Source organism: Paroedura picta, chromosome 7 (genome assembly GCF_049243985.1).
Source record: "Paroedura picta isolate Pp20150507F chromosome 7, Ppicta_v3.0, whole genome shotgun sequence".
Lineage (NCBI taxonomy): Eukaryota > Metazoa > Chordata > Lepidosauria > Squamata > Gekkonidae > Paroedura > Paroedura picta.
In genome coordinates, this window is record NC_135375.1 from 5,401,017 (window position 1) to 5,423,898 (window position 22,882).

Below are 22,882 nucleotides of genomic sequence, written 5' to 3' on the forward strand. Positions count from 1 at the left end.
CCACAGGACTACTCCGAAGGGGTCGCACAGACATCGACCCACAAATGCAGCCTTCCTTCCTTCCTTCCTTCCTTCCTTCCTTCCTTCCTTCCTTCCTTCCTTCCTTCCTTCCGACCGAAGAAGAACAAGAAGCGGCTGGCAGGGCTCCTCTCTCGGGCAGGCGTCAAGCGGACGCCTGTGGCCCAGCGAAGAGGAGCAGGCCCGGGGCCCGAGGCGGCAGGAGGCGGCTGGGCTTCAGGAGCCCCTGGGGAAAGCGCCCCCGGCCCGGCCCTGCCCTGCGCTCCTCGGAGGCCCCGGCCCCGGCCTCGGCAAGCACTTGGCGCCGCCTCCTCGGGAGGCCTTTCCAGGGTCCCGGAGAGGCTGCGACGCGGCGTCCCGGTCGAGTCTCGGCCCCGCGAGCCGCGGGCTGGGGCTGGGGCGGGGGGGGGGGACGTCGCCGTCGGCCTTGGCGCGCCCGGGTCCCCGCCGGGGCTGGCTCCGGCGGGCGAGGAAGGAGTTAAGGCCAGACTCGCCCCGCCCCGGCCGGCTCCGCCTCCGCCGGTCCCTCCGCTCCGCTCGGCCGGCCGCAGAGCAGGCGAGAGCCCCCGCGAGCCCCGCCACCGCCACCGGCGCCCGCAGAGGCCCGCGGCGCCCTCGCCGCGAAAGGGGCCCCTGGGGCGCGCCGCCCGGGCCGGCCAGGTCCGGTCCTGCCCAGCCCCTGGCCCCGGCTCCCGCTGGGCGGCCTGCGCGCCCTCCCTTCCCGGCCCGGGGGGCGGGCCGGGGGCGCCATGTGAAGGCAGGGCCGCGGCGGGCGGGCGGCGGGGGCGATGGAGCGGGACAAGGCGGCGGCTTCGGCGTCGGGGGTCCCGCGGCGGGCCGGCCTGTCGCTGCGGCTGGAGGAGGCGGAGGCGGAGGCGGCCGTGGCGGGGGGCTGGCCGGGCGGCGGGCGGCTGCGGCCCTCCTCGTACCGGGCGCTGCGCAGCGCCGTCTCCACCCTGGCGCGCATCGACGACTTCTACTGCGAGAAGATCGGCGCCGGCTTCTTCTCCGAGGTCTTCAAGGTGAGCGCGGCGGCGGCGGCCCTCGCGTCCCCTGCCTTCCCCGGGGCACAGGCGCGCCCTCCTCTCCTCTCCTCTCCCGGCCCCGTCCGTCAGTCCCTGCTGGGCTCCGCGGGGGGCCGTGCGCGGCAGGCTAGCGGGAGCCTGGGCCTGCCTCGGCCTCCCTGGCGGCCTTCCGTGGTGCGCAGCCCGGCTGGAGCCGGTCGCCGTCCTGCCTGCCGCGCGTGTGTCCGGCCTCTGGCCGCCCTGCCTGCCTGCCTGGCTGCCTGGCTGCCTCTGGGGCCCTGGCTCGAGGAGTCGGCCCCGGGACGGGCAGAGGGGAGCCGCCTGGCCTCCCGCGATTCTGCCGCCGGCCGGTGCGCCGGCCTCTGGCCCCTCTTGAGCTCCCCGAGCCGGGGCTGGTCTAGCGGCCCTAATCCCCCTGCAGCCCCTTGGGGGGAGGAGGAGGGAGCCACGGAGCGGGGGGTGGGGTGCTGTAGGCAGGGCAGCATTCCTGAGCCTCCGTGTTGCCCCCCGGACAGCTCACAGGGGGGGCTGAGGGGTGCTTTGAGTGCCTGTGGGGCGGGCTTCTGAGTCTGCGAAGGGAGCCTTGGAAGGTCTGGCGGGGTGTGGGTGTCTGGTGCCCCATGAGGGGGGTGCCCTCCCAGCCTGGCCTGGCATGGGGGGAGGGGCTGGCTGGCTCCTCCTAGGCCCTCCCCCCCCCAGCCTGGACCCCTGACCTGGACCGCGTCCCAGTGGCAGAGCAAGGCATGCTGGGATTGCACCTTGACAGTAGCCGGCTATGGGGCTTTGGGGCTGTTGCCTCTGCGGGGGGGGGGGGGGGTGTGTGTGGCTTGTGCGCCTCCTGAGGGCTCCGGCATAGGGTTGCCAGTTCTCCTGGCCCCCATGGTGGGCGTAGGGTGTCTGTGCTGGAGCGGGATAAGGGACACCTCCCAGGTGACAGTCTGGCTACTGTCCTCTCCCCCCCCCCCCGCCCCAACTGTTTGCCCCTCGAAGGTATTAGGGGCATTGTGGACATCGTGCTGGGTTTGCCCCGTCTTGCTCTGGCAGGTTGGGCAGGGCAGGGTGGGGGGCGGGGCGGGGGCTGAAGGGCCTGCAGGAGCTGTCTTGGGACTTTTCTGCCCCCCCCTCCCCTTGAACGGTGCCTGCCGCTCCCAGGGTCAGTCGGACGGGGCACGGTGTGGGGTGGTGTGCATGGGCTCAGCTCCTGTGCAGGTGTCCGTGGAACTTCTCTCCGTGGCTGGGTGCTTGTCGCCTGGGGCAAAGGAGGAGGGAGCTAGGAGGGCTCCCTTTGTGCCTGGGGGCCAGCGGAGGGTGAGAGAAGAAAAGGAGGGCCAGCACCCTTCTTCCCCCTTGGCAGCTCAGGTGTGGGGAGAAGCTCTTGGGCTGAGCCTCTGCATGGCAGACAGGAGGCCTTGGTTTCATCCCTGGCAGCATCTCCGGTTAGAAGGAGGGGGGGTAGACCTCAGACTAAGGCCCTGGGGAGGGGTCAGTGGCAGAGCCTCAGTTTTGCAGGCAAAAGGGCCCTGGTTCAATCCCAGGCAGCATCTCTGGTTTAAAGGACCAGACAGGAGGGGAGGGGAAAGGCCTTTCCTCTGCCTGAGACCCTGGAGAGCAGCTGCCGGCCTGAGGAGGCAAGACTGCGCTGGATGCCCTGAGGATCTCATTCAGAATGAGGCAGCTTCCTGCATGAAGGTGTGGCAGGTTTGGGAAGCCCCCTCACCCACAGTTCCTGGGTAGTTTCGGCTGTGGGACTGCAGCAGAGGGGCCAGATTGGAGTCCAGGAGCCCCTCTGAGACCCCCAGGAGTTCCTGAGAAGCCACGCTCCCCATCTCAGGCACCAGCAGGAAGGCCCCAACTCCAGTCAGTGCTCTGCCTCCGGAGTCTTCCTCCTCCCTCCCTGCTGGTTTGGGCAGTGCCAAGGCCTTGGGGCACAAGAGGGTGCGTGGGGGGGGATTTCCTAGGATGCTGTAGTGATTGGCCCCCTTCTTCTGACTGGGCTTGGCTATGTGTCACCTGTGACCCCCTTCCCACTTCCTCTGTTAGATATTGCTGAGGGGATTAAGGCTTGGCTTACGTCCTAGTGTGTTTTAACGGGGTTTTATTGAAGTTTTATTATGGACAATTGTACCCTGCCATGAGCTGGTTCCAGGGGCGGCAGGAAATTAACAACAACAACAACAACAATAATAATCTGTAAACTGTGTTCCGCAATATAAATAAAAGGCTGAGGGGTGTAGGGGTGGGCTCAGTCCGGGATGGGGGGCCAACGATCGGCCCCTTGGCCCCGGACGGCACGCCTCCTGACCCGCCCACCCCCCCCCACATACCCCTGCCAGGTAGGCACCCAGCCGGCGGAGCCTTGCATGCGGGCCTCGCAGCTCAGAGGCCCACACGGAAGCTGGGGGAAGTCTGGGGAGGGGGGCGGCCGGGGAAGGTTTTTTCCTCTAAGCACGCTCTGAGACCCCCGGGCAGAGGGCTGGGGGGAAGGCTTCCATGGGGACGGGGGGGGGGGAGGCAGGTGGCCGGATGCCGACGGGAGGCTTTGTCCCACCCAGGGACTCACGGGGGAGTGAGGATGGCAGGGGAGGCTTTGGCATGGCCTTCGCAGTGGGTCTGCCATGGCAGGCCTGCTCCAAGGGCCGTGCTGAAGCCGGGGACTCGCAGGAGAGGGGGGCGGGCTGGGGAGGCTTCAGCGGTGAGGGGCGGGGGGGCCTGCTTTGAAGCCTAGTAGTAGTAGTAGTAGTAATCTAGTGGAGGGGTTGGGCACATAGGGTGGGAGCTGGGCTGAGTGCAGGGGGAGGACTGAGCGGCTGCTCCTGAGCCTGTCCCCTCCCCCCTTACCTGAGCATTGGTGTGGGGGGGAGGGGCAGGTGGCTGCTTTGAACAGGAGTACTTCTGTCCCACGAGGAGGATGGCAGGGGTTCAGAGGGGCTACAGAACCCCCCTGCTCCACCCCACCACCAGCCCTGGCCCTCCAGGAAGCGGTCCTGCCAGGCCCCTCTGTCCTCCCTCAAACTCAGCCGTCACTGTCCTGCTTGGGAATAGGGCAGAAGAAAGGGGTGCGGTGACCCCCAGGTCTTCCTGGGGCGCTGGGACTCTTCCCTACGGCTGCAGACAGACTACTGTGTCCCGTCCCTGTCGCAGCCTGTCCTAAAGTAGTGGTGTGCTCAGACCGGGATTTCGCAGCTTTTCCCACCACTCCCCACTTGTGCAAACCTGCCCCTGCTGGCTCCCCCTTGGCCTTCTTTGGGATTTCCTGGCCTGTGGGGAGGTGTCTGCTGGCCCCTCTTGAACCTGGTCTCTAAAGGAGAAGCCCACCATTGAATTCTATATATTTTCTGTGCAAGGAAATGTGCATATTGTAGCCCATGGCGTGTGATGACCCTCAGAGCTGAGGCTGGTGCGGAAGGATCCGGGAGCAGGGTGGGGTGGGGGGTGGGGGTTAGCCCTCTGATGGGTGGAGGTGGGAGGTGGTGTCACTGGGAGACTTTGGCACTTTGTGGCGGAATTCTTGTGCTCCACGCAACATCGCTGGGGTGGCGCGGGGGGGGGGGGGAGGGAGCTGCAGAGGGAGGGGAGGGGAGGGGAGGCGGAGGCCGTGGCGGCCATAAAAGGCTCTCTTGGCCTTTGGCACTCGGGCGGCATTCTTGGCACGTGGGAGAGCCCAAGGGCAGGGCAGGGCTAGCGGGCGATCTCCCGGTCGCCCAGTTGATGTTTGCCTCCTGGTGTGCTGGCTTCCCCCCTGCCCTGCGGCTGCTTCTGCCCAGCAGGGAGACTGGCCTGCCAGAAGGCGCTGCAGGAGGAGAGGTAATTTGCCTCCCCTCAAGGAGCCATGGGAATTGTAGTTTTTGTGGGAGGCTGTTCTTGGGGGCCAGCTGCGATAGTCAGGCTTGTCTCTTAGGGGGCCTCATTGCGTGTGGGTTTGCTGCTGCGGAACCAGCCGGACTCCAACCTGTGCCCCTCCTGAGTGCCGCTTGCTGGGGCTTTGGGCTCCCGGGGCCAGTGGGCAGTTCCCCGGCAGCTCTTAGCGAGGGAGATCTGCTAGGAGGTGCAGCGGGGGCCCGAGGCCTAGACCAGATGCCAATCCTTTGTGTGCAGACAGTGCCTCCAGGACTGGGCCAAAGTCCCCCTCTGCCTTCAAGCAAGTGAGGGCTGGCCTGGGGTTGGTGACTCACTCTCTTGTTCCTCCGAGCCTCTCTCACAGGGTTGTTTCATGGACAAAAGGGCAGGACAGAGGGCAGGAGGCACGGGGCCAAGTCTTCTCAGGGTCATTACTGGAGGAAGGGCCCGTCTGTCTCTTAGGCGCCCCAGGCGCCCCATGGAATTGAAGAAGGATGCAGAGAAACTGGAGCGGGTCCAGAGGAGGGCTACGAAGATAGTGAGGGGTTTGGAGACCAAGACGTAGGAAGAAAGATTGAGGGGGCTTGGTCTGTTTAGCCTGGAGAGAAGGCGACTGAGAGGGGATCGGATAATCATATTCAAGTACTTGAAGAGCTGGCATAGAGATGATGGAGCAGAGTTGTTTTCTGTTGCCCCAGGGGCTGGACCAGAACCAATGGGTTAAAATTAATTCAAGAGAATGTTTGGTTAAACATCCAGAAGAAGTTCCTGACAGTTCCTCAGTGGAACAGGCTTCCTTGGGAGGCGGTGGGTTCTCCACCTTTGGAAGTTTTTAAGCAGAGGCTGGAGAGCCTTTTGACGGAGGGGCTGATTCTGTGAACTCAGGCAGATTGTGTGGGCAAAATGTCCTGCGCTAAGGAGATCCATTAGGGGCTTTACCTGTCGTGGGTGAACTCACTTTTGGCCTACTCCAAGGCGTCGTCTCTGCACCCCAGGTCCATCACATCACCTGTAGAGTGTGGGCTGCTGTGGCATGCCTCTGGCTGGGGAGTACGTAGGATGTGGGAAGATAAGCGAGAGAAAGATGGCTGGTCAGTAAATATGGTCTCTGATAGGGTCTTAGCACATAAATAGCAGGCCACCTTCTGGAGGGGGTCAGCAGATGCTTTGGACAAGTTCTGTGTTTGGAACGTAGCACTTCATTGTTGACCAGCCGTGCAGAGTGTGTGTCTCCCCCCTCCCCCGTCCCGCGGCAGCTGACCTTGCGGGGGGTGGGGGAGTCCTCTGGAGAAGCCTCTTCTCTGGCACTGATCTCCCACCAGCAGTGCTTGGATGGGCCTCAGTGACTTTTTGCAGGATCTCCTTGCTCTTATCCAGGTGAGAAATCTCAGTGCATTGCTGGGGGCAGGCAGGAGCCATATTTGTGCAATGGAGTGCAGATGTCTTCCACCTACTCACCCCCACTGGAGATATGAAGCCATTAAAAGAGAATCACAGAATCATAGAGTGGGAAGGGGCCATACAGGCCATCTAGTCCAACCCCCTGCTCAACGCAGGATCAGCCCTAAGCATCCTAAAGCATCCAAGAAAAGTGTGTATCCAACCTTTGCTTGAAGACTGCCAATGAGGGGGAGCTCACCACCTCCTTAGGCAGCCTATTCCACTGCTGGACTACTCTGACTGTGGAAAACTTTTTCCTGATATTTAGCCTATATCGTTGTACTTGTAGTTTAAACACATTACTGCGTGTCCTTTCCTCTGCAGCCAATGGGAACAGCATCCTGCCCTCCTCCAAATGACAACTTTTCAAATACTCCTCTGTACCCTTTCAATTTTATCTATGTCCTTCTTGAAGTGAGGCCTCCAGAACTGCACACAGTACTCCAGGTGTGGTCTGACCAGTGCCGTATACAATGGGACTATGACATCTTGTGATTTTGATGTGATGCCCCTGTTGTTACAGCCCAAAATGGCATTTGCCTTTTTTACCGCTGCATCACACTGCCTGCTCATGTTTAGTTTACAATCCACAAGTACCCCAAGGTCTCGTTCACACACAGTGTTACCTAGAAGCGTATCCCCCAGCCAGTAGGCATGCTTTTCATTTTTCTGACCCAGATGCAGAACTTTACACTTATCTTTAGTAAATTGCATCTCATTTGCCCATTTTTCCATTGTGTTCAGATCTCGTTGAACTCTGTCTCTATCTTCCGGAGTATTTGCCAGTCCTCCAAATTTGGTGTCATCTGCAAACTTGATGAGTAGTCCCTCCACCCCCTCATCTAGATCATTAATAAATATGTTAAAAAGTACCGGGCCGAGCACCGAGCCCTGAGGTACCCTGCTACTCACCTCTCTCCAGTCTGATGAAACACCATTGACAACAACTCTTTGAGTGCGGTTCTCTAACCAATTCCCTATCCACCTAACTATCTGAAAATCCAGATTGCAGTCCTTCAATTTATCCATCAGAACATCATGGGGAACCTTGGCAAAAGCTTTACTAAAATCCAAGTAAATGACATCAACAGTATTTCCACGATCCAGCATACCTGTTACTTGGTCAAAAAAGGAAACCAGGTTGGTCTGGCAGGACCTGTTGGAGACAAATCCATGCTGACTTCCTTGGATCACTAAATTGTCCTCCAGATGTTTGCAGATTGCTCCCTTTAATATCTGATCCATTATCTTCCCCACAACAGAGGTCAGACTCACTGGTCTGTAGTTTCCTGGGTCATCCTTCCTCCCTTTTTTGAAGATCAGAATAACGTTTTCTTGTTACAATGGGCTTTTCTTGTTACAGTGGACCTCCCTGGCCAATCTTAGCTCACTCTCAGCTTTGGCCTTTCTGATGCTTGATCTACAGTGCCTAGTAACCTGTAGGTACTCTTCTTTAGAGCTCTGTCCTTCCCTCCATTTCCTGAACATTTCCCTTTTCTTTCTTAGTTCCTCTTGAAGTTCTCTGTTCATCCAATTAGGCTTCTTAAAGCTCCTGCAGTGTTTTCGTCTTTATTTAGAAAGCCTATTTAAAGTTAAATAGAGAGCCTATTTAAAGTTTTCCTTATGGCTCAATGAGGGCTAGAACCTTGTTTGGACTGCTCTCCTTTTCAGTGCTCCTGCGGATGTCATGAGAGCCATTGATGGACCTCTGCTCTGTGAGTCTGCCCCTTAAAGCTATTCCTGTTTGTGACCATCCTTGCCTCCCCTGGCAGTGTATGACCTGTTGAACATCTGCCTGCACTGGATGTGTGGCCAGCCTCATTAATCACCAGCCACCCTGGGCAGCATGGAGGCAGTTGCAGGCGAGCGGCTGGGAGGTGACACGGGCAAAAGGTTCAGGCACGGGATGATGGGAGAGGCTGGGCTGGACTGGCTTCGATGGGGACCTTGGCCTGCCAGAGCTCCTCCCCCAGGCTAGCAAAATTTTAGAACAAGTCATCAAATCTTTGGTCCCTGAGCAGCTAGAGCGGATGGCTGTAATTACGAAGAGTCAGCATAGCTTTCTCAAGAAAAAGTCATAGAATCATAGAATCCTAGAGTGGGAAGGGGCCATACAGGCCATGTAGTCCAACCCCCTGCTCAACGCAGGATCAGCCCTAAGCATCCTAAAGTCATGTCAGACTAAACTTGCAAACACACAGAATCAGAATACAAAATGATCATGACAGGCTGGAAAAGTGGGCTAAAATAAATAAAATGAATTTCTACAGTGAAAAATGTAACGTTCTGCATTTTGGTACAAAAAATCAAATGCGTGAGACTTGTCTTGGGACATGTCAAAAAGATCTGGGTCTTTTAGTAGACTATACTCTGAACAGGCATCAGCAGTGTGTTTTAGGGGCTAAAAAGGCTAATGGGATTTTGGGCTTCTCTCTCCCTCTTTTCCCTCCCTCCCTCCCTCCGATGGGTGATATGGAGCAGCTGGGCTAGCAGAGGGTGCCTGGCGCGCACCCCCAGTGGGTGGGTGGAGTGCCACCTAGCCTGCCTCCCCAGTCCCCTGAGCAAGAGCCAGCCCTGCAGCAGCTCCCCCAGCCCCCCTGGCCACTGGCAGACTCACTCTGGAGCGGGGCAGGGCCTGGACCCTGAGCCCTCCCACAGCCCTGGGGTCTGCTGTCAGAACCAGATCTCAGATTTGGAAGATGTAGCAAAGGACCCCATGGCTTGAGCGCGTGCAGAGTGATCTGCAACTTGGCACCACCCATCTGGGCTTTTTGGGCTGAGGGTGGGGCTCCTGCTGGGCCTTAGCCACCCCTCCTATTCCAGGAGGGGGGCTGAGCTGGGGAACTTCTGCACAGTTCTCACCTGGAGCGCCCTGCCTGAAGCAGGGTCCCCCTCCCAGTGATGCCCACTGAAGGAGCTGGAGTGGGGAGAAGGGTTTCCCATCCCTTTTATTTTTCTCAGCCCCCCCTGCCCCCGCCCCATCCCTGTCTCCCTGGCCAGGGTCAGAGGCCCTGCAGCTGCATTGACTAAAAAGGGAAAGAGCAGAGAGCTGACTGCAGGGCCCAGGAATGCAGAGCCGCCAGGAATGGCTGAGGAGGGGGGCAGAGGCAACAGCAGCTGCTGCTGGGGGGGCGGGGGGCTGGCCAGAGGGCCCGTGTGGCCCAGGCTCCAAGGCCGTGGGCTGCACCCTCCCTCCCCTGCTGGGGTGAACAGCTCCCCCCGAGAGCCAGGAACCTGCCTGTGGAATTTCTTCTGCAGATGCAGACTGAGGCAGCAGAACCAGAGAGGGGCAGGCTCCCTTGTGCGGCCCTCCAACCCTTCCTGAGTGCGCTCCTTGCCCCATGGCCTGTCTGCTTCCAGGAAAGAGGCCCCTGGGTGGGTGGGCTCAGCAGGGCACTGGACTCAACAGAACCGGCCCCAGGTAGTTCACTCTCCAGATGCCTCTCTTGCTCTCTTTGGATCTTGGAAGCTAAGCAGGGTCCGGACTTGGGGGGAGAGGGAGAAAAGAAGGTGAGAGCAGATGGCCTTTGCTGCCCATGGGCCTTGAAAGCCCCTTCCTGCACCTGGAGGACACACAGTGGGGGGGGGGGAAGCCCCAGAATAACCCTGAGCCGTATGGAAGGGCGGTATAAAAATCTAATTAAAATAAAATGAAATAAACAAGATGCTCTGTCTCCAATAAGATACAGTACAAATACAATCCAGTTATTCCAGTGCAAATAGCAAGACGGCAGGCACCACAACCCCCTAACTTGAGCCAGATTCTCAACTTCTCCGTTCCCGGCAGTGCTGCTATAGAGCTGGGTTCCAGATGCCACAAGGGCAGGGAGAGACCCAATCTTATTAGCCGGGTGATCAGCCCAGCCTCAACCAAAGGCCTGGCGGAAGAGCTCTGTCTTGCAGGCCCTGTGGAACCCAGGCAGCTCCCACGGGGCCCGCAGCTCTTCCAGGAGCTCATTCCACCAGGTGGGGGCCAGGACTGAAAAGGCCCCGGCCCTGGTCGAGGCCAGGAGTACCTCCTGGGAACCCAGGATCCCCAAAGGATTCCTACCCGAAGAATGCAAGATCTTCATATCTACCATGGAAGCTCTCGTGCCATCTTTGGGCCTGTCCCAAACTCTCAGTCTTGTTTACCTCACAGGGTTGTGGTGCTGGTGGTGAGAGAATGGAGGAATCCAGCTCTAAAGGTGTTCTGAGCTTCAACTGAGAGGAAGATCTTCTGCCAAGGGAGAAATGCCACACGGGCGCAGGCAGCCCTGGAGGGTGGGGGTGCCCTCCTGACACGCTGCTGTCCTTCCCCGCAGGTGCGGCACCGGCAGTCCGGCCAGATCATGGTGCTGAAGATGAACAAGCTGATGAGCAACAGAGGCAACATGTTGCGGGAGGTGCAGCTCATGAACCGCCTCTCACACCCCAACATCCTCCGGTGAGTGGGGGGGGGGAGGCCTCGGGGCAGCAGGGGCCGGCAGCCTGCCAGGCTGGAGGGAGAGAGAGGCGACCCCAGTAGCTCTGTTTAAAGACAACTTCCCGTCTCCTCCCTGCCAGTCTGATCCCCAATCCCCTAGCAAATTTCATAGAATCATAGAATCATAGAGTTGGAAGGGGCCATACAGGCCATCTAGTCCAACCCCCTGCTCAACGCAGGATTAACCCTAAGCATCCTAAAGCATCCAAGAAAAGTGTGTATCCAGCCTTTGCTTGAAGACTGCCAGTGAGGGGGAGCTCACCACCTCCTTAGGCAGCCTATTCCACTGCTGAACTACTCTGACTGTGAAAAACTTTTTCCTGATATCTAGCCTATATCGTTGTACTTGAAGTTTAAACCCATTACTGCGTGTCCTCTCCTCTGCAGCCAGCAGAAACAGCATCCTGCCCTCCTCCAAGTGACAACCTTTCAAATACTTAAAGAGGCTATTTCATTTCTCCCTTGGGCAGATTCAGAAGAAGAAGAAGAGGAAAGGGAAGGCGACTGTAAGCCGCTTTGAGCCTCCTTTGCGGAGAGAAAAGCAGCCTATAAGAAGAAGGGCTGGTTCTTCTTATAGGCCACTTTTCTCTCCGCGAAGGAGGCTCAAAGCGGCTTACAGTCGCCTTCCCATTCCTCTCCCCACAACAGACACCCTGTGGGGTGGGTGAGGCTGAGAGAGCCCTGATATTCCTGCTTGGTCAGAACAGCTTTATCAGTGCTGTGGCGAGCCCAAGGTCACCTGGCTGGGGGCATGTGAGGGAGGAATGGGGAATCAAACCCGACTCGCGAGATCAGAAGTCAGCGCTCTGGCTCACTTAAACATGAGCAGCTTCCCTTTTGTGTCTTTTTGGGCCTCTCTGTGTTGTAGAATTTCCCAGCATTATTTATGCATCACATCAGCACCATGGTTGCAAGCAAAGTATCCCCAGGGCTGACTCGTCTGCTAACCTACCTAGAGAAAGCAGAGCACCAAACAATGAGGGAAGCTCCAGACTAATGAACCTGGAGCCTTTTGCTCCCTCTTTCTCCGGACTCCCCTGCCTAGCCGTGGTGTGTTCCAGAGGCCCTGCTGAGATCTCAGGCCTTCTTGTCATCCCCCCGCCCTGCCCCGGTCAGGGAAGGGGAGGTCCCTCCGCAGAGGACTGCAGACATGGTCCCTGGGGGTCTGGAGTATGGCGCATTTTGCCACATTGTCTCTTCCTGGGGCAAGTCCTGAGCCTGACCCCCAACCTCTTTGCTCTCCTTCTGCCCCAGGTTCATGGGTGTCTGCGTGCACCAGGGCCAGCTGCATGCCCTGACAGAGGTGAGAGATGCGCCTGGGCACGGGCCATGGGGAGGAAGAGTTGGAGGGGGGAGCGGTGGCTGGGGTTCCTGGGGTTCCTGGGGTGCCTGGGGTGCCTGTGGGTACTGTGCCTAAAGACCCCCTTTGTGGCCTGTCTCCTTCCAGTACATCAATGGTGGGAATTTGGAGCAGCTGCTGGACAGCGCCATCCCTCTGCCCTGGCCTGTGCGAGGCAAGCTGGCTCTGGACATTGCCCGGGGCCTGCGCTACCTCCACAGCAAGGGCATCTTCCACCGTGACCTCACCTCCAAGGTAGGCTGCTTGGGACGCCTTTCCTCCTGTGCTCCTGCCCCTGCCCCAGCCTGCCCGCCACCTGCTACTGCAACTCCTGCAAGGCCGCTCTGTGGCTGGAGAGGCCTCATGATGTGTTTTCTTCTTCCCACTCCTCCCAGAATTGCCTGGTGAAATGTGATGACAACGGCTACACAGCTGTTGTGGGGGACTTTGGCCTGGCTGAGAAGATCCCCACCTACTGGTAAGTCTTGAAGCCCCTGCCTGGACCACAAGCCCTGCCCTGCCCTGCCCTGCCCTCTCAGGACCGTTCAAGCCTCTGGCTAGCAGCATGCTTTCCCCCCAGCTTTCCTGGCCCTCCATGGGTTTTTCTCTCCCTCTTTAGTGATAGTTACACCCTGCGAGGAGCAGGGCTGGCAGTTTCCCTCCTGTGTTTTGCCATTCCAAGGCCTTCCCCCACAGCCCAGGCCTGGCTAACCACATGGACTGTTCACAGCATTTCTGCACCACTGGGAGATCAGCTTGCCGATTTATTTATTTATATTTATAAACCACTTTCTCCACTAGACCAGACTCATTGACTCCCTCCGCCCTTCTCCTGATACCCATTGTAAATATCATGTTTGAATAGTGGAAGTCTATGTGGTGCAGAGAACAACAACCAGCATCAAAAATCATAAAAGCGTTAATTTAAAAAAGCAATTTCCACACACATACACTTAGCACAGGAACAGATTGAACAACAGTTCCCAGATGTCCCTCACTCTATACATGCCCTAGCGGATCTTATTCTGAGTCAGGATTTTTAACTGAGATGTTACTGAGTTTTGAAAGCTGCCCATTACCTTGGAGTCTTTGTCCAGGCCTGCAGCCTCATGGCAATGACTTCCATCAGCAGATGATACTAAATCTGCAGATGACACTAAACTGGGAGGGGTAGAAAACACAGCAGAAGACAGAATCAGGATACAGGATGATCTTGACAGGCTGGAAAACTGGGCTAAAACAACTTCAATAGTGAAAAATGTAAAGATCTGCATTTAGGTAGGAAGAATCAAATGCATCATTATAGCACAGGGGAGACCTGTTGGGGCAGTAGGATCTAGGAGTCTTAGTAGACCATACATTGAACACGAGGCAGCAGTGTGACTCGGCGGCTAAAAAGGCAAATGGGATTTTGAGGTGCATCAAATTAAGTATACTGTCCAGATTGCATGACGTGACGTTTCTCTTTGCTCTGGTATGACCTCATTTGGAGTACTGTGTTGAGTTTTGGGCACCCCAGTTGAAGAAAGATGTAGAGAAACTGGAGCGTGTCCAGAGGAGGGCAACAAAGATGGGGAGGGGCTTGGAGACCAAGACGTAGGAAGAAAGGTTGAGGGAGCTTGATCTGTTTTGTCTGGAGAGAGGTGATATGATCACCATCAAGAATTTGAGGGGCTGCCATATAGCAGATGGAACAGAGTTGTTTTCAGTTGCCCCAGAGGGTTGGACCAGAACCAATGGGTTGAAATTAATTCAAAAGAATTTTCAGCTAAACATCCGGAAGAAGTTCCTGACAGTGAGAACGGTTCCTCAGTTGAACAGGTTTCCACGGGAGGTTCTGGGGTCACCTTCTTTGGAAATTTTTAAGCAGAGGCTGGAGAGCCATCTGACAGAAATGCGGATTGTGTGAACTTGGGCAGATGGTGAGTGGTGGGCAGGAGGGATTGTGTCTGAGCCCTTCCATGTGGCCCTTCCATGCATGCCCAGGGAAATGCTGATCTCCAGTTTGGGGTCAGAAGGCAAATTTCCTTTAGCCTAGACTGGGTTTTTTGGGGGTAATTCTGATTATTGGGGGGGGGCATCATCTGGGCTAAGGTTGTGCGCTTCGGCCACCGAAGCGGCTGTTCCAGCCCAAAGCAGCCAGCACTGTGGTGTGGGGGGCAGCGCCAGCGCATCAGTCAGCACACGGACACAGGTGCAGAGCTCTGTCCCTGCATGCATGCGCCAACTGACGCCCTGCCACCGGCACCACCCCTCCCCCCGCTGGCTGCTTGGTGCTGGAAGGGCCACTTTGGCGGCCGAAGCCCACAACCCTAATCTGGGCATGGAATTGGGGTCACTGTGGGTGGCCAGGTCATGAATTGCCTGCATTCTGCAGGGGGTTGGACTAGACGACCCGGGCGGCCCCTTCCGATTCTGTGACCAGACAGGAGAGTTCTTTCCTCTACGATGGAATCTGTCCTTGGAGCCGTCCCGCTCCTTCCCCAGGGCTTTTGTCCTCCCTCTTGTGGGTCCAAGAAGAGCCTTCCTAGCATTCTAATCCCCCACGGCTGGCTTCCCTGCTGGGGGTCACTGCCAGGGGTGTAAACAGGCCATCTCATGGTCTCTGGTCTGGGAAGCATTTCGGAAGCCTTGGGGCATTCAGAGGGATGTTGTCTTTCAGCGGAAGGTTTGCCGCCCGGGCATCCAGAGTGAAATGCATTTCTGCCCCCACCCCATCCCGATCCCCCAGCCACCTGGCCTTCCCTCTCGTAGCAGCCCCTCCCCCGTGGCAGCCCCTCACGGATGTTTCTGTGTCTCCCCAGTGAGGGTGGTGAGAAGGAGCCCCTGGCTGTGGTGGGTTCCCCCTACTGGATGGCCCCCGAGGTTCTGCGTGGGGAACTGTACAATGAGAAGGTAATAGGGGGCTCTCTGGGGGGGCGGGTGCAAGATTTGGGCCTGGCCAACGGTGAGAGGGTGCGGGGGGGTGGGTGGGTGGGTGGGGGGGGTGTCAAGAGCTGCTCTCTTCTAGCCGGCTCTCCCAGTGGGGGGCGCTCTCACTGCCTTCTCCCTCCACCCGCCCAGGCTGACATCTTTGCCTACGGCATCATCCTCTGTGAGATCCTTGCCCGGGTGCCGGCAGACCCCGACTACCTGCCTCGCACAGAGGTAAGACCCCAGCCCAGGCCACAGACCCCTGCCTCAGCCAGGCAGCCTCCTGTGCAGGGAGCTCGGGCCGGGTCCCGGCATGCTGAGTTGTGCCATGACCCACCCCACGGGACTGTGTGGGACGCACGTGATCCTGGCCCTTGCAGGCCTCCCCGGGCACAGAGCCTGTGATGCTGGGTGAGTCTCAAGGGGAAGAGAGGGGGCCCCGTGGACAGGGGGCCCTGAGGACACCACACAGGTGCAGCTCACCCTTGGCTGTAGCCAAGCTGGCCAAGGAAACTCACAGAGACACCTCTGGCTTCTCTGGGGCTGGGGGGCCAGCTCTGTTGCTCAGCCCCATCCTACCTGGCTGAGCTGCTGTGGATGGCGGGGGGGGGGGGAGGGGCGGGGCTCCTCCCTCTCCCTCCTTCTCTGGCCCCCAGAGATCCCCTCGCAGGGCAGATCGGTCCCCTCCAATCACTCCCCTGGAGAACTGGGCAGACTCTTAATTACATTTGCCAGGAGAGGAAGGAGAGCAACTGTGGCTCAGACCCCCCTCCCCCCCGCCAAGGAGGCCCAAGGGCCACACTTGCCCAGCAGAGAGGATGCTGCTGCTGCTGGCTCCTGAGTCCGCCTGCTTGATTGACACCTGAGCCTGGGAGGCTGGAGAGAGGAGGCCTAGCTGGCTGTCAGGAACAAATCAGAGCAGATTGGTTCTCCTTAGACAGGGACAGTTTAGATGCCCTCTCGAACCCAACAGGCAATGTGTGTGGGGGGAGCCCTCGTCTACCCAGTGGCACTGTGGAGGCACCACGGCCACGTGGAGTGGGCCTTGCACTCATCCAGACAGTGTGCAGGATCTGGCGCAGCTGGAGGATCCAGGCATGGCATGAGCAAATGAGAGAGCAGGGGGAGAGCAGGGGGGAGTCCGTCTGCCCCCTCCTCCCTGTAGCTGGTCCCTCCTGCCTGAACTCTGCTCATGGCTCTGCAGACGTGGCTCATTCTCATGAACACCTACAAAGCGGCTTCCTGCTGAATCCGACCCTGGACCCAACGAGGCCAGTATTGTCTGCTTAGGCAGGCAGCTGCCACTCTCACCCTCAGCACCAACCTGGGGCCTTCTGTAGGCCAAGCAGGGGCTCTCCCACTGGGCCACACTCCCTCCCTAATGTCGGTGCTTCTGATTAATACACCTGAAGGCTGAGAGAGGGGCATGGTGGGCGAATCCTCCCGGAGTCCCTGCCTCCTCCTAGCTGTGTTTGTGTGTGTGTTTGTGTGTGTGTGTGTGTGTCGGCACGCACACACCAAGGGTTCCTGTCTTGTCAGGTGGTACTGCAGCTGCTGCCTACTTGCCTGGCTTGGCAGTGTGCCAGGGCCTCCTTCCTGCAGTCTTCCTTCTTCTTGATAGTAGGTTGGCACCTAGGGCACCATTGAGGCTGGGCAGGGAGTGCTGGTGCTTCCAGAGTGACTGGTGACAGGCCCCGGAGCCTCTCGGGGGTTCTGAGAGCCAGTGTAGTGCGGTGGTTAAAGAGTCAGCCTCTGAGCCGAGGGGCCTGCGTTCAGAGCTCACTCAGCCAGGAAGCTCCCTTGGGTGACTCCCCTCCCAGCCTCATGGACCCTCAGGGTTGTTTTGGTGCCGATGGGATAAGGACGGTGGGGCTGTGTGCGGCCCCTTGAAGGCGGGGTGGGATGGGCTTGCTGCAGATGCCCTCACGCTGTGAGGAGAGGCTTGCCTGACACCAGAGAACCTGGGGAGGCGGGTGAACCTGGGATTCTTCTAGCAACAAGTGTCTTTTAATTACTTCTTTTCACAACTGGGAGAATGGCCTTTCCAGGCCAGCATAAGGTGGATCGTCTGGCCAGCTGGCGGACCAGCAAGGAGATGGCCAATTTAACCTGCTTCTGCTGTGAAGGGACTGCCCCCTTGTGGCCACATTGTGCATTGCAGAGAGGGACAGGTTATGGGAGGAGACATGCCTGGCTCAGGTGTGCCGCCAGCTTTACAGGGCTTGGCTTCATTTGGCTCACCTGCAGAGGACTTGCTCATCTTCTGAGTCCACAAAACTGGCTTCAGGGGACTGATGATGGAAGTCAGCGTGAGGCCGCTTCCTGTGTAGCACTCAAGATGGAGCTTGGTTTCAGGTCCTGCCTTCCAGACCGGCTGCCCTGTGGGCCTGAGGTACCCAGTTCGAGTCCAGCAGGGGCACCTTTAAGACTGACAAAGCTTGCTTAGTTCTGGGAATAAGCCTTCATGTGGTTGTCGTGGTCACTAACGTTTATGCACAAAATTAAATAAACTTTGTTGGTCTTAAACTGGTTCTGCAATCCAAACTCTTATTTCGTTGTTTACTGCACGCAAACACCCATAATTGAGTGACAGACACCACGGAGGCACCACCCCACATGCAGACACCACCCCACATGCAGCCAGCTGGGTGACCTTGGGTTGCCACAGCACTGATAAAGCTGTTCTGACCAAGCAGGAATATCAGGGCTCTCTCAGCCTCACCCACCTCACAGGGTGCCTGTTGGGGGAGCGGAAGGGAAGGCGATTGGAAACTACTTTGAGACTCTTTTGGGTAGAGAAAAGGGGCATCTAAGAACCAACTTCTCCTTCAGTAATCTCAGGGCTCTCTCAGCCTCCCCTTCCTCACAGGGTGACTGTTGTAGTGAGAGGAAGGGAAGGGGATTGGAAGCCCCTTTAAAGACTCCTTCGGGTAGAGAAAAGCATCTAAGAACCAGCTCTTCTTCTTCTCACAGACCCTTTGCACTTCTCCCCTCCCCCCTCAACTTGCTGTTTCTCTTGCCGGCTGCAGGATTTTGGACTGGACGTGGCTGCCTTCTGCACCCTGGTAGGAGTCGACTGCCCGGCGCCCTTTCTGCAGTTGGCTTTCCATTGCTGCAGCGTGAGTCCCTTTTCGCTTTGGGTGCATGGGTGCTTGCTTTGCAACACAGGAGGCCACCTCCCCCCCCCTCCCCGGACCCCTTCCAGCAGGACTTTATGCCTGGGGCTCTTGGGCACCACTGCAGGGCTTAGCTGTGTGAACCGTGGTTCCAGCCAGCTGGGAGAGGGCTGGCAGCAGTGGCCTTCTGGTGCCTTCTGTGTTAAGCGAGCCGGCCCCTCTGAAGCAGCCCGCAGCTGCAGAGGGAGATGGGCCTTCCTGGTGCTCTGGAGGCATAAAGCCCCCCCTGCTTAATTTTGGAGTCTGTCGTGACTCTTCCCATCCAGCTTCTCTGCTGTCTGGGGGTGGGGGTGGGGGTGGGCGCTCCAGAGCAGCGATGCTTGGGGAGGTCCATGGACGAACGCTCAGTGAGAGGGATCCAGAGTGTCCAGAAATCTGCCCCCATTGGCCTCTCTCTGCTGCCCTCTTGAGCCTCGCTCCTTGCTCAGGCCTCTGCACCCTGACCCCCCCCTCCCTGCCTCGGGGGGTGGGGTCCCTTAGTTCTCCCTCTCTGGGTGCAGCTCTCATTCCTTGAAACCTCCTCCTCCTCCTCCCCCCTTGGCCCTGCTCCTTCCGGGAGATAGAGATATGGCCCCAAGCCAAGTGGAGTGGTTGTGGGCTTGGGAGCCCCTTCGCCCCCGGGAACAGACCCGGCTCCTGTGGGCACCGCTAAGGTTGCTCGCTCTTCTCCCCCCCCCCACCCGCAGATGGACCCCGCTGTCCGGCCCTCCTTCCTGGAGATCACGCACCGCCTGGAAGCCATCCTGGAGGAGCAGCGCAGAGCAGGGGACCCCGCCCTCCAGAGCGAAGGGCCCAGCAGCTCCGGGAGCCCTCTGGCCACCCCAAATGGTACCATCTCCTGCTCAGCTTGAGGGGGGCCTCCAGGACAGCACTGCTGGCTTCGACCAGTGGTCCCCTGAGCCCTTTCCCAGTGGGGCCTCTGGGATCAGGGATTCGGAAGTTGACTGCCTCTGACTGTGGAGGTTCCCTTTAGTCACTGTGGCTAGGAGCCGCTGATGGACCTTGGCTCGGCCATTCTGACGCCCTCTGTGCATGCAGCCATTCCTGGGTCCTCTGGCTGGAATCCCTCATCTTAGTCGTGAAAAGAAGGAGCTCCTTTGATCTGTCCCGAATCTACTGCCCGTCACTTCGTTGGGTGCGACATATCAGGGTCCGGTATTTCCGGAGGGGGGGAAAGAGTTGGAATGAGTGGAGGTTCCTCGGGGGCAGGAGCTTTCTGGAGTTCCTTGCTCGTGACCCACCTCCCCTGAATGAGGTGGTATTGCTAGCCACTGGCCCTGACCTCAGCCTCGCGGTCACACAACACCCGTCAGGGTCCGGTTTAACACGAGCCCCTCGCCTCTCTCTCCCTCCCCCCCCCCCACAGGCCAAGCCACCGCTGTCCTGGAGCCTGCGACCCCCCGGCCTCCTTCCAGCTTGCCTGCCCAGCAGCTCCTGCCGCCAGACCAGCGCCTCTCCCGCAGCCAGTCGGACATGTTCCCGCCCGGATCGCCCTGCCTGCCCCGTGCCCAGGACACCCCGCAGCGGGTCAACCCCTTCTCCCACCGCCAGGACCTCCAGGGGGGCCGGATCAAGCTCTTTGACACACCCAGCAAGTCTTTGATATCCTTGACCTTTGACCTCCCGCCGCCCTCGCCTTTCCCGCCGGGCACGCCCGTCACGCCGGAGCCTGCAGTGGAGGCTCAGTGCGACTTCTCGGAGCCCGTTGCCCACGGACGCAAGTGCCGCTCGCTGCCCGCTTCTCCGGAGCTGCCTCGACGGGGACAGGCGCAGCCCCGCAGCAACTGCCTCCTGGCCCTGGACTGCAGCCGCCTTGAATCCACGTCCTCCACGGCCCACGAGCACACGGGCTGCAGCCTGGACAGCCCGGCCGGCCCCACCCCACCCGTGGCCAACGGCAGCTTCATCAGCACGGCCGTGTCTGGCGTCCGGCCGTGGCCCCCCAATGGGCTCCTCCTGAACAACAACAGCAAGGCCCATGCCTGGGGTGGGGGGGCACTCTCTGAGCTGAGTGTGCCCCCCACGGTGGACGGGGTGCAGCCGGAGCACGCGGGGGCAGCGCTGGCCCTGAGCGACCCCTCCGGGGCCTGCGTGGCGGAGCAGGAGGAGGTCTTGGCCTGCCCCGCCTGCTGCCTCGGGCCCTTCAGCTTCAGCTTCGCCTCCGTCTGCCGCCGGCCAGCCGCCAGCACCCCTCGATACCAGAACCTGGGCTGCGAGGCCAAGAGCCTGCTGTGCCCAGACCGGCTCCCACGGCAGCACCTGAAGGGCCCTGGGCCCAGCCGGAAGTTGCCGGAAGCCCAGTCCTGATGGTGGACCGAGGGAGAGGGCCACAGGATTAACCCACAGGGCAGGGGGAGGCGGCCAGCCTCTGCTGGACCCCCATGCAGGCCTCCCTGCCCCCCCCAGGCCTCTTCAGCAGCCTCCAGGAAGCAGCAGTGGGCCCAAGATGGCGGCTCTTGCTGCAGCCAAGCTGGGCCTGTTCTGGGTTTGGAAAACGGGGAGGGGGGTCTGTGCAGGTACCGCTGGGCCTTACTGGGGAGGGGGCTGTGCAACCTCTGGGTACCAGCTTGAATGGTGCTGTCAGATGGGGGGGTGGCATCCCCCAAAATCCTTGCCGGAAGTGCAATAAGAGGGCTGGGAATCTTGCACACGTTTGTGCACACACACACATCCTGTGGCTCCCATGTGGGACGGGGAGACTTTCTGTCGGGCCCCTGGGTTCTGTCCCCACAGCCCAGTGCCTCCCAAAACGATCTTCCTCACCTGGCTGAGCCAGAGATGGCTGGCTGGGGGCCCCTGGACACTGGAGGGGTGGTGGGGACTCCGTCACCATTGCTTGGAGTTGGCCCCATGTTTTTTAAGGGGGACACAGAAGGGGCTTCGGGGTGCTGTGAGCTGTTGCAGGATCCAAGGTCTGGGAGGGGGGAATCCCCGGAAAGTTGCTTCTGCAGAATGGGGGTGGGGGGCAGGGGGCTCTTGGCAGGAAAGTCTGCATGTCCCAGGGGGGGTTACCAACACATGAAGCCCCACGCTCCCCCCTCCCACATGCAATAAGTGTGAACAAAGCAATTCTGGGTGGGGCTCAGCCCCCTCCCCTGATATTCTGTGCACTGGTAGAGAACACAGGTGCATTTTCAAGGATGGGAAAGGCGACTTAATATATACTGCTTATTTAAAGTGTTGAAGAAATAAAACCTGACGTGTCCTCTGGGTGCCGGGCTGGTTATTTTGTGGCTCAGCTGGAATGCCCTTGGCCCCTCTGCCTGAAGTCGGCCTACGAACTGGGGGGAAGGGGGTTGTACAGGAAGAAGAACAAGAGTTGGTTTTTAATATGCCACTTTTCTCAAAATAACTTACAGTTGCCTTCCCTTCCTCTCCCTGCAACAGACACCCTGTAAAGTGGATGAGGCTGAGAGAGCCCAGATATTCCTGCTGGTCAGAAGAGCTTTATCAGTCTTGTGATGAGCCCAAGGTCACCCAGCTGGCTGCATGTGGGAGAGCGGGAATTAAGCCCAGTTAGCCAGATTAGAAGTCCACGCTCCCAACCACAACACCAAGCTGGAAGAAGCCCCCTCCTGGCTTTAGGGATGCCAGGATTCCTGCGGTCCTGGTAACGGCTTATTTCCTAGGTGGGGGTCTGATTCAGCAGAGGGCAGCCTTGGGTGTCTCCGTCTGCCTCCTCCCTCCCCTCAGGGAGATGCCAGCAAAGACTGTGGGAAAGTTTTGGCTCTTAGAGCAGGCTTCAGGGGACCTCCAGCTGACTGATACAGCAAAGGGCTGCTCTTGGTGAGAGCCCCTCCAGCACACCAGGCCTCCCCAGCTAGAATCGAATCCAGTGGCACCCTCTCCAATCGACCTGGCCGGCCCCCCTCTTGTCGGACCTTGGAAGCTGAGCAGGGTCAGAGTTGGAAGGGTCCATACAGGCCATCTAGTCCCACCCCCTGCTCAACGCAGAATTAGCCCTAAGCATCCTAAAGCATCCAAGAAAAGTGTGTATCCAGCCTTTGCTTGAAGACTGCCAGTGAGGGGGAGCTCACCACCTCCTTAGGCAGCCTATTCCACTGCTGAACTACTCTGACTGTGAAAAATTTTTTACTGATATCTAGCCTATATCGTTGTACTTGTAGTTTAAACCCATTACTGCGTGTCCTCTCCTCTGCAGCCAACAGAAACATCCTCCTGCCCTCCTCCAAGTGAGAGCCTTTCAAATACTTAAAGAGGGCTATCATGTCCCCTCTCAACCTCCTTTTCTCCAGGCTGAACATTCCCAAGTCCCTCAACCTATCTTCTTAGGGCTTGGTCCCTTGGCCCCAGATCATCTTCGTCGCTCTCCTCTGTACCCTTTCAATTTTATCTACGTCCTTCTTGAAGTAATAAATTAATATGGCGAAAGATTAACCCAAACTATGAACTCACCCCCCAGAGAGGTCTATGGAGCTTCGGAAAGCAATTAATTCTCTAGGAAAAAACATGATCATTACGTGGTTGGCTCAGTGCCATCTGTGTGAAGCGCAAAGAGACAAACCTTGACACCCACCCAAGGGGAGGGTAGGAAAAGTCCTGCTGATGGTACTCTTGAGCCTTCCTTCCCTGCCCCAGTAGTGGGGGGAACGAGGTTGCAAGGGGGCCGCTACCAGGATGAATCCCAAGGGCTGCCCAGGGAGCTGGG

General features: G+C 58.7%; 1 protein-coding gene across 2 annotated transcripts; it reads left to right on the forward strand.

Moving 5' to 3' along the window:
• Positions 1–107: 107 nt before the first annotated feature.
• On the forward strand, positions 108–21,423 carry TESK1 (testis associated actin remodelling kinase 1). Of its 2 annotated transcripts, none has more exons than XM_077346647.1 (10): positions 108–1,040; positions 10,625–10,746; positions 12,040–12,088; positions 12,233–12,379; positions 12,520–12,602; positions 14,929–15,019; positions 15,188–15,271; positions 18,067–18,156; positions 18,900–19,041; positions 19,580–21,423. In XM_077346647.1, the coding sequence occupies exons 1-10, from the start codon at positions 807–809 to the stop codon at positions 20,518–20,520; spliced, it is 1,983 nt and encodes a 660-aa protein (XP_077202762.1). In that variant the 5' UTR covers positions 108–806; the 3' UTR covers positions 20,521–21,423. The 2 variants fall into 2 exon arrangements, with proteins under 2 accessions (XP_077202762.1, XP_077202763.1); XM_077346648.1 differs by having other exon boundaries at positions 903–1,040; positions 10,462–10,746.
• The last annotated feature ends 1,459 nt before the right edge of the window (positions 21,424–22,882 follow it).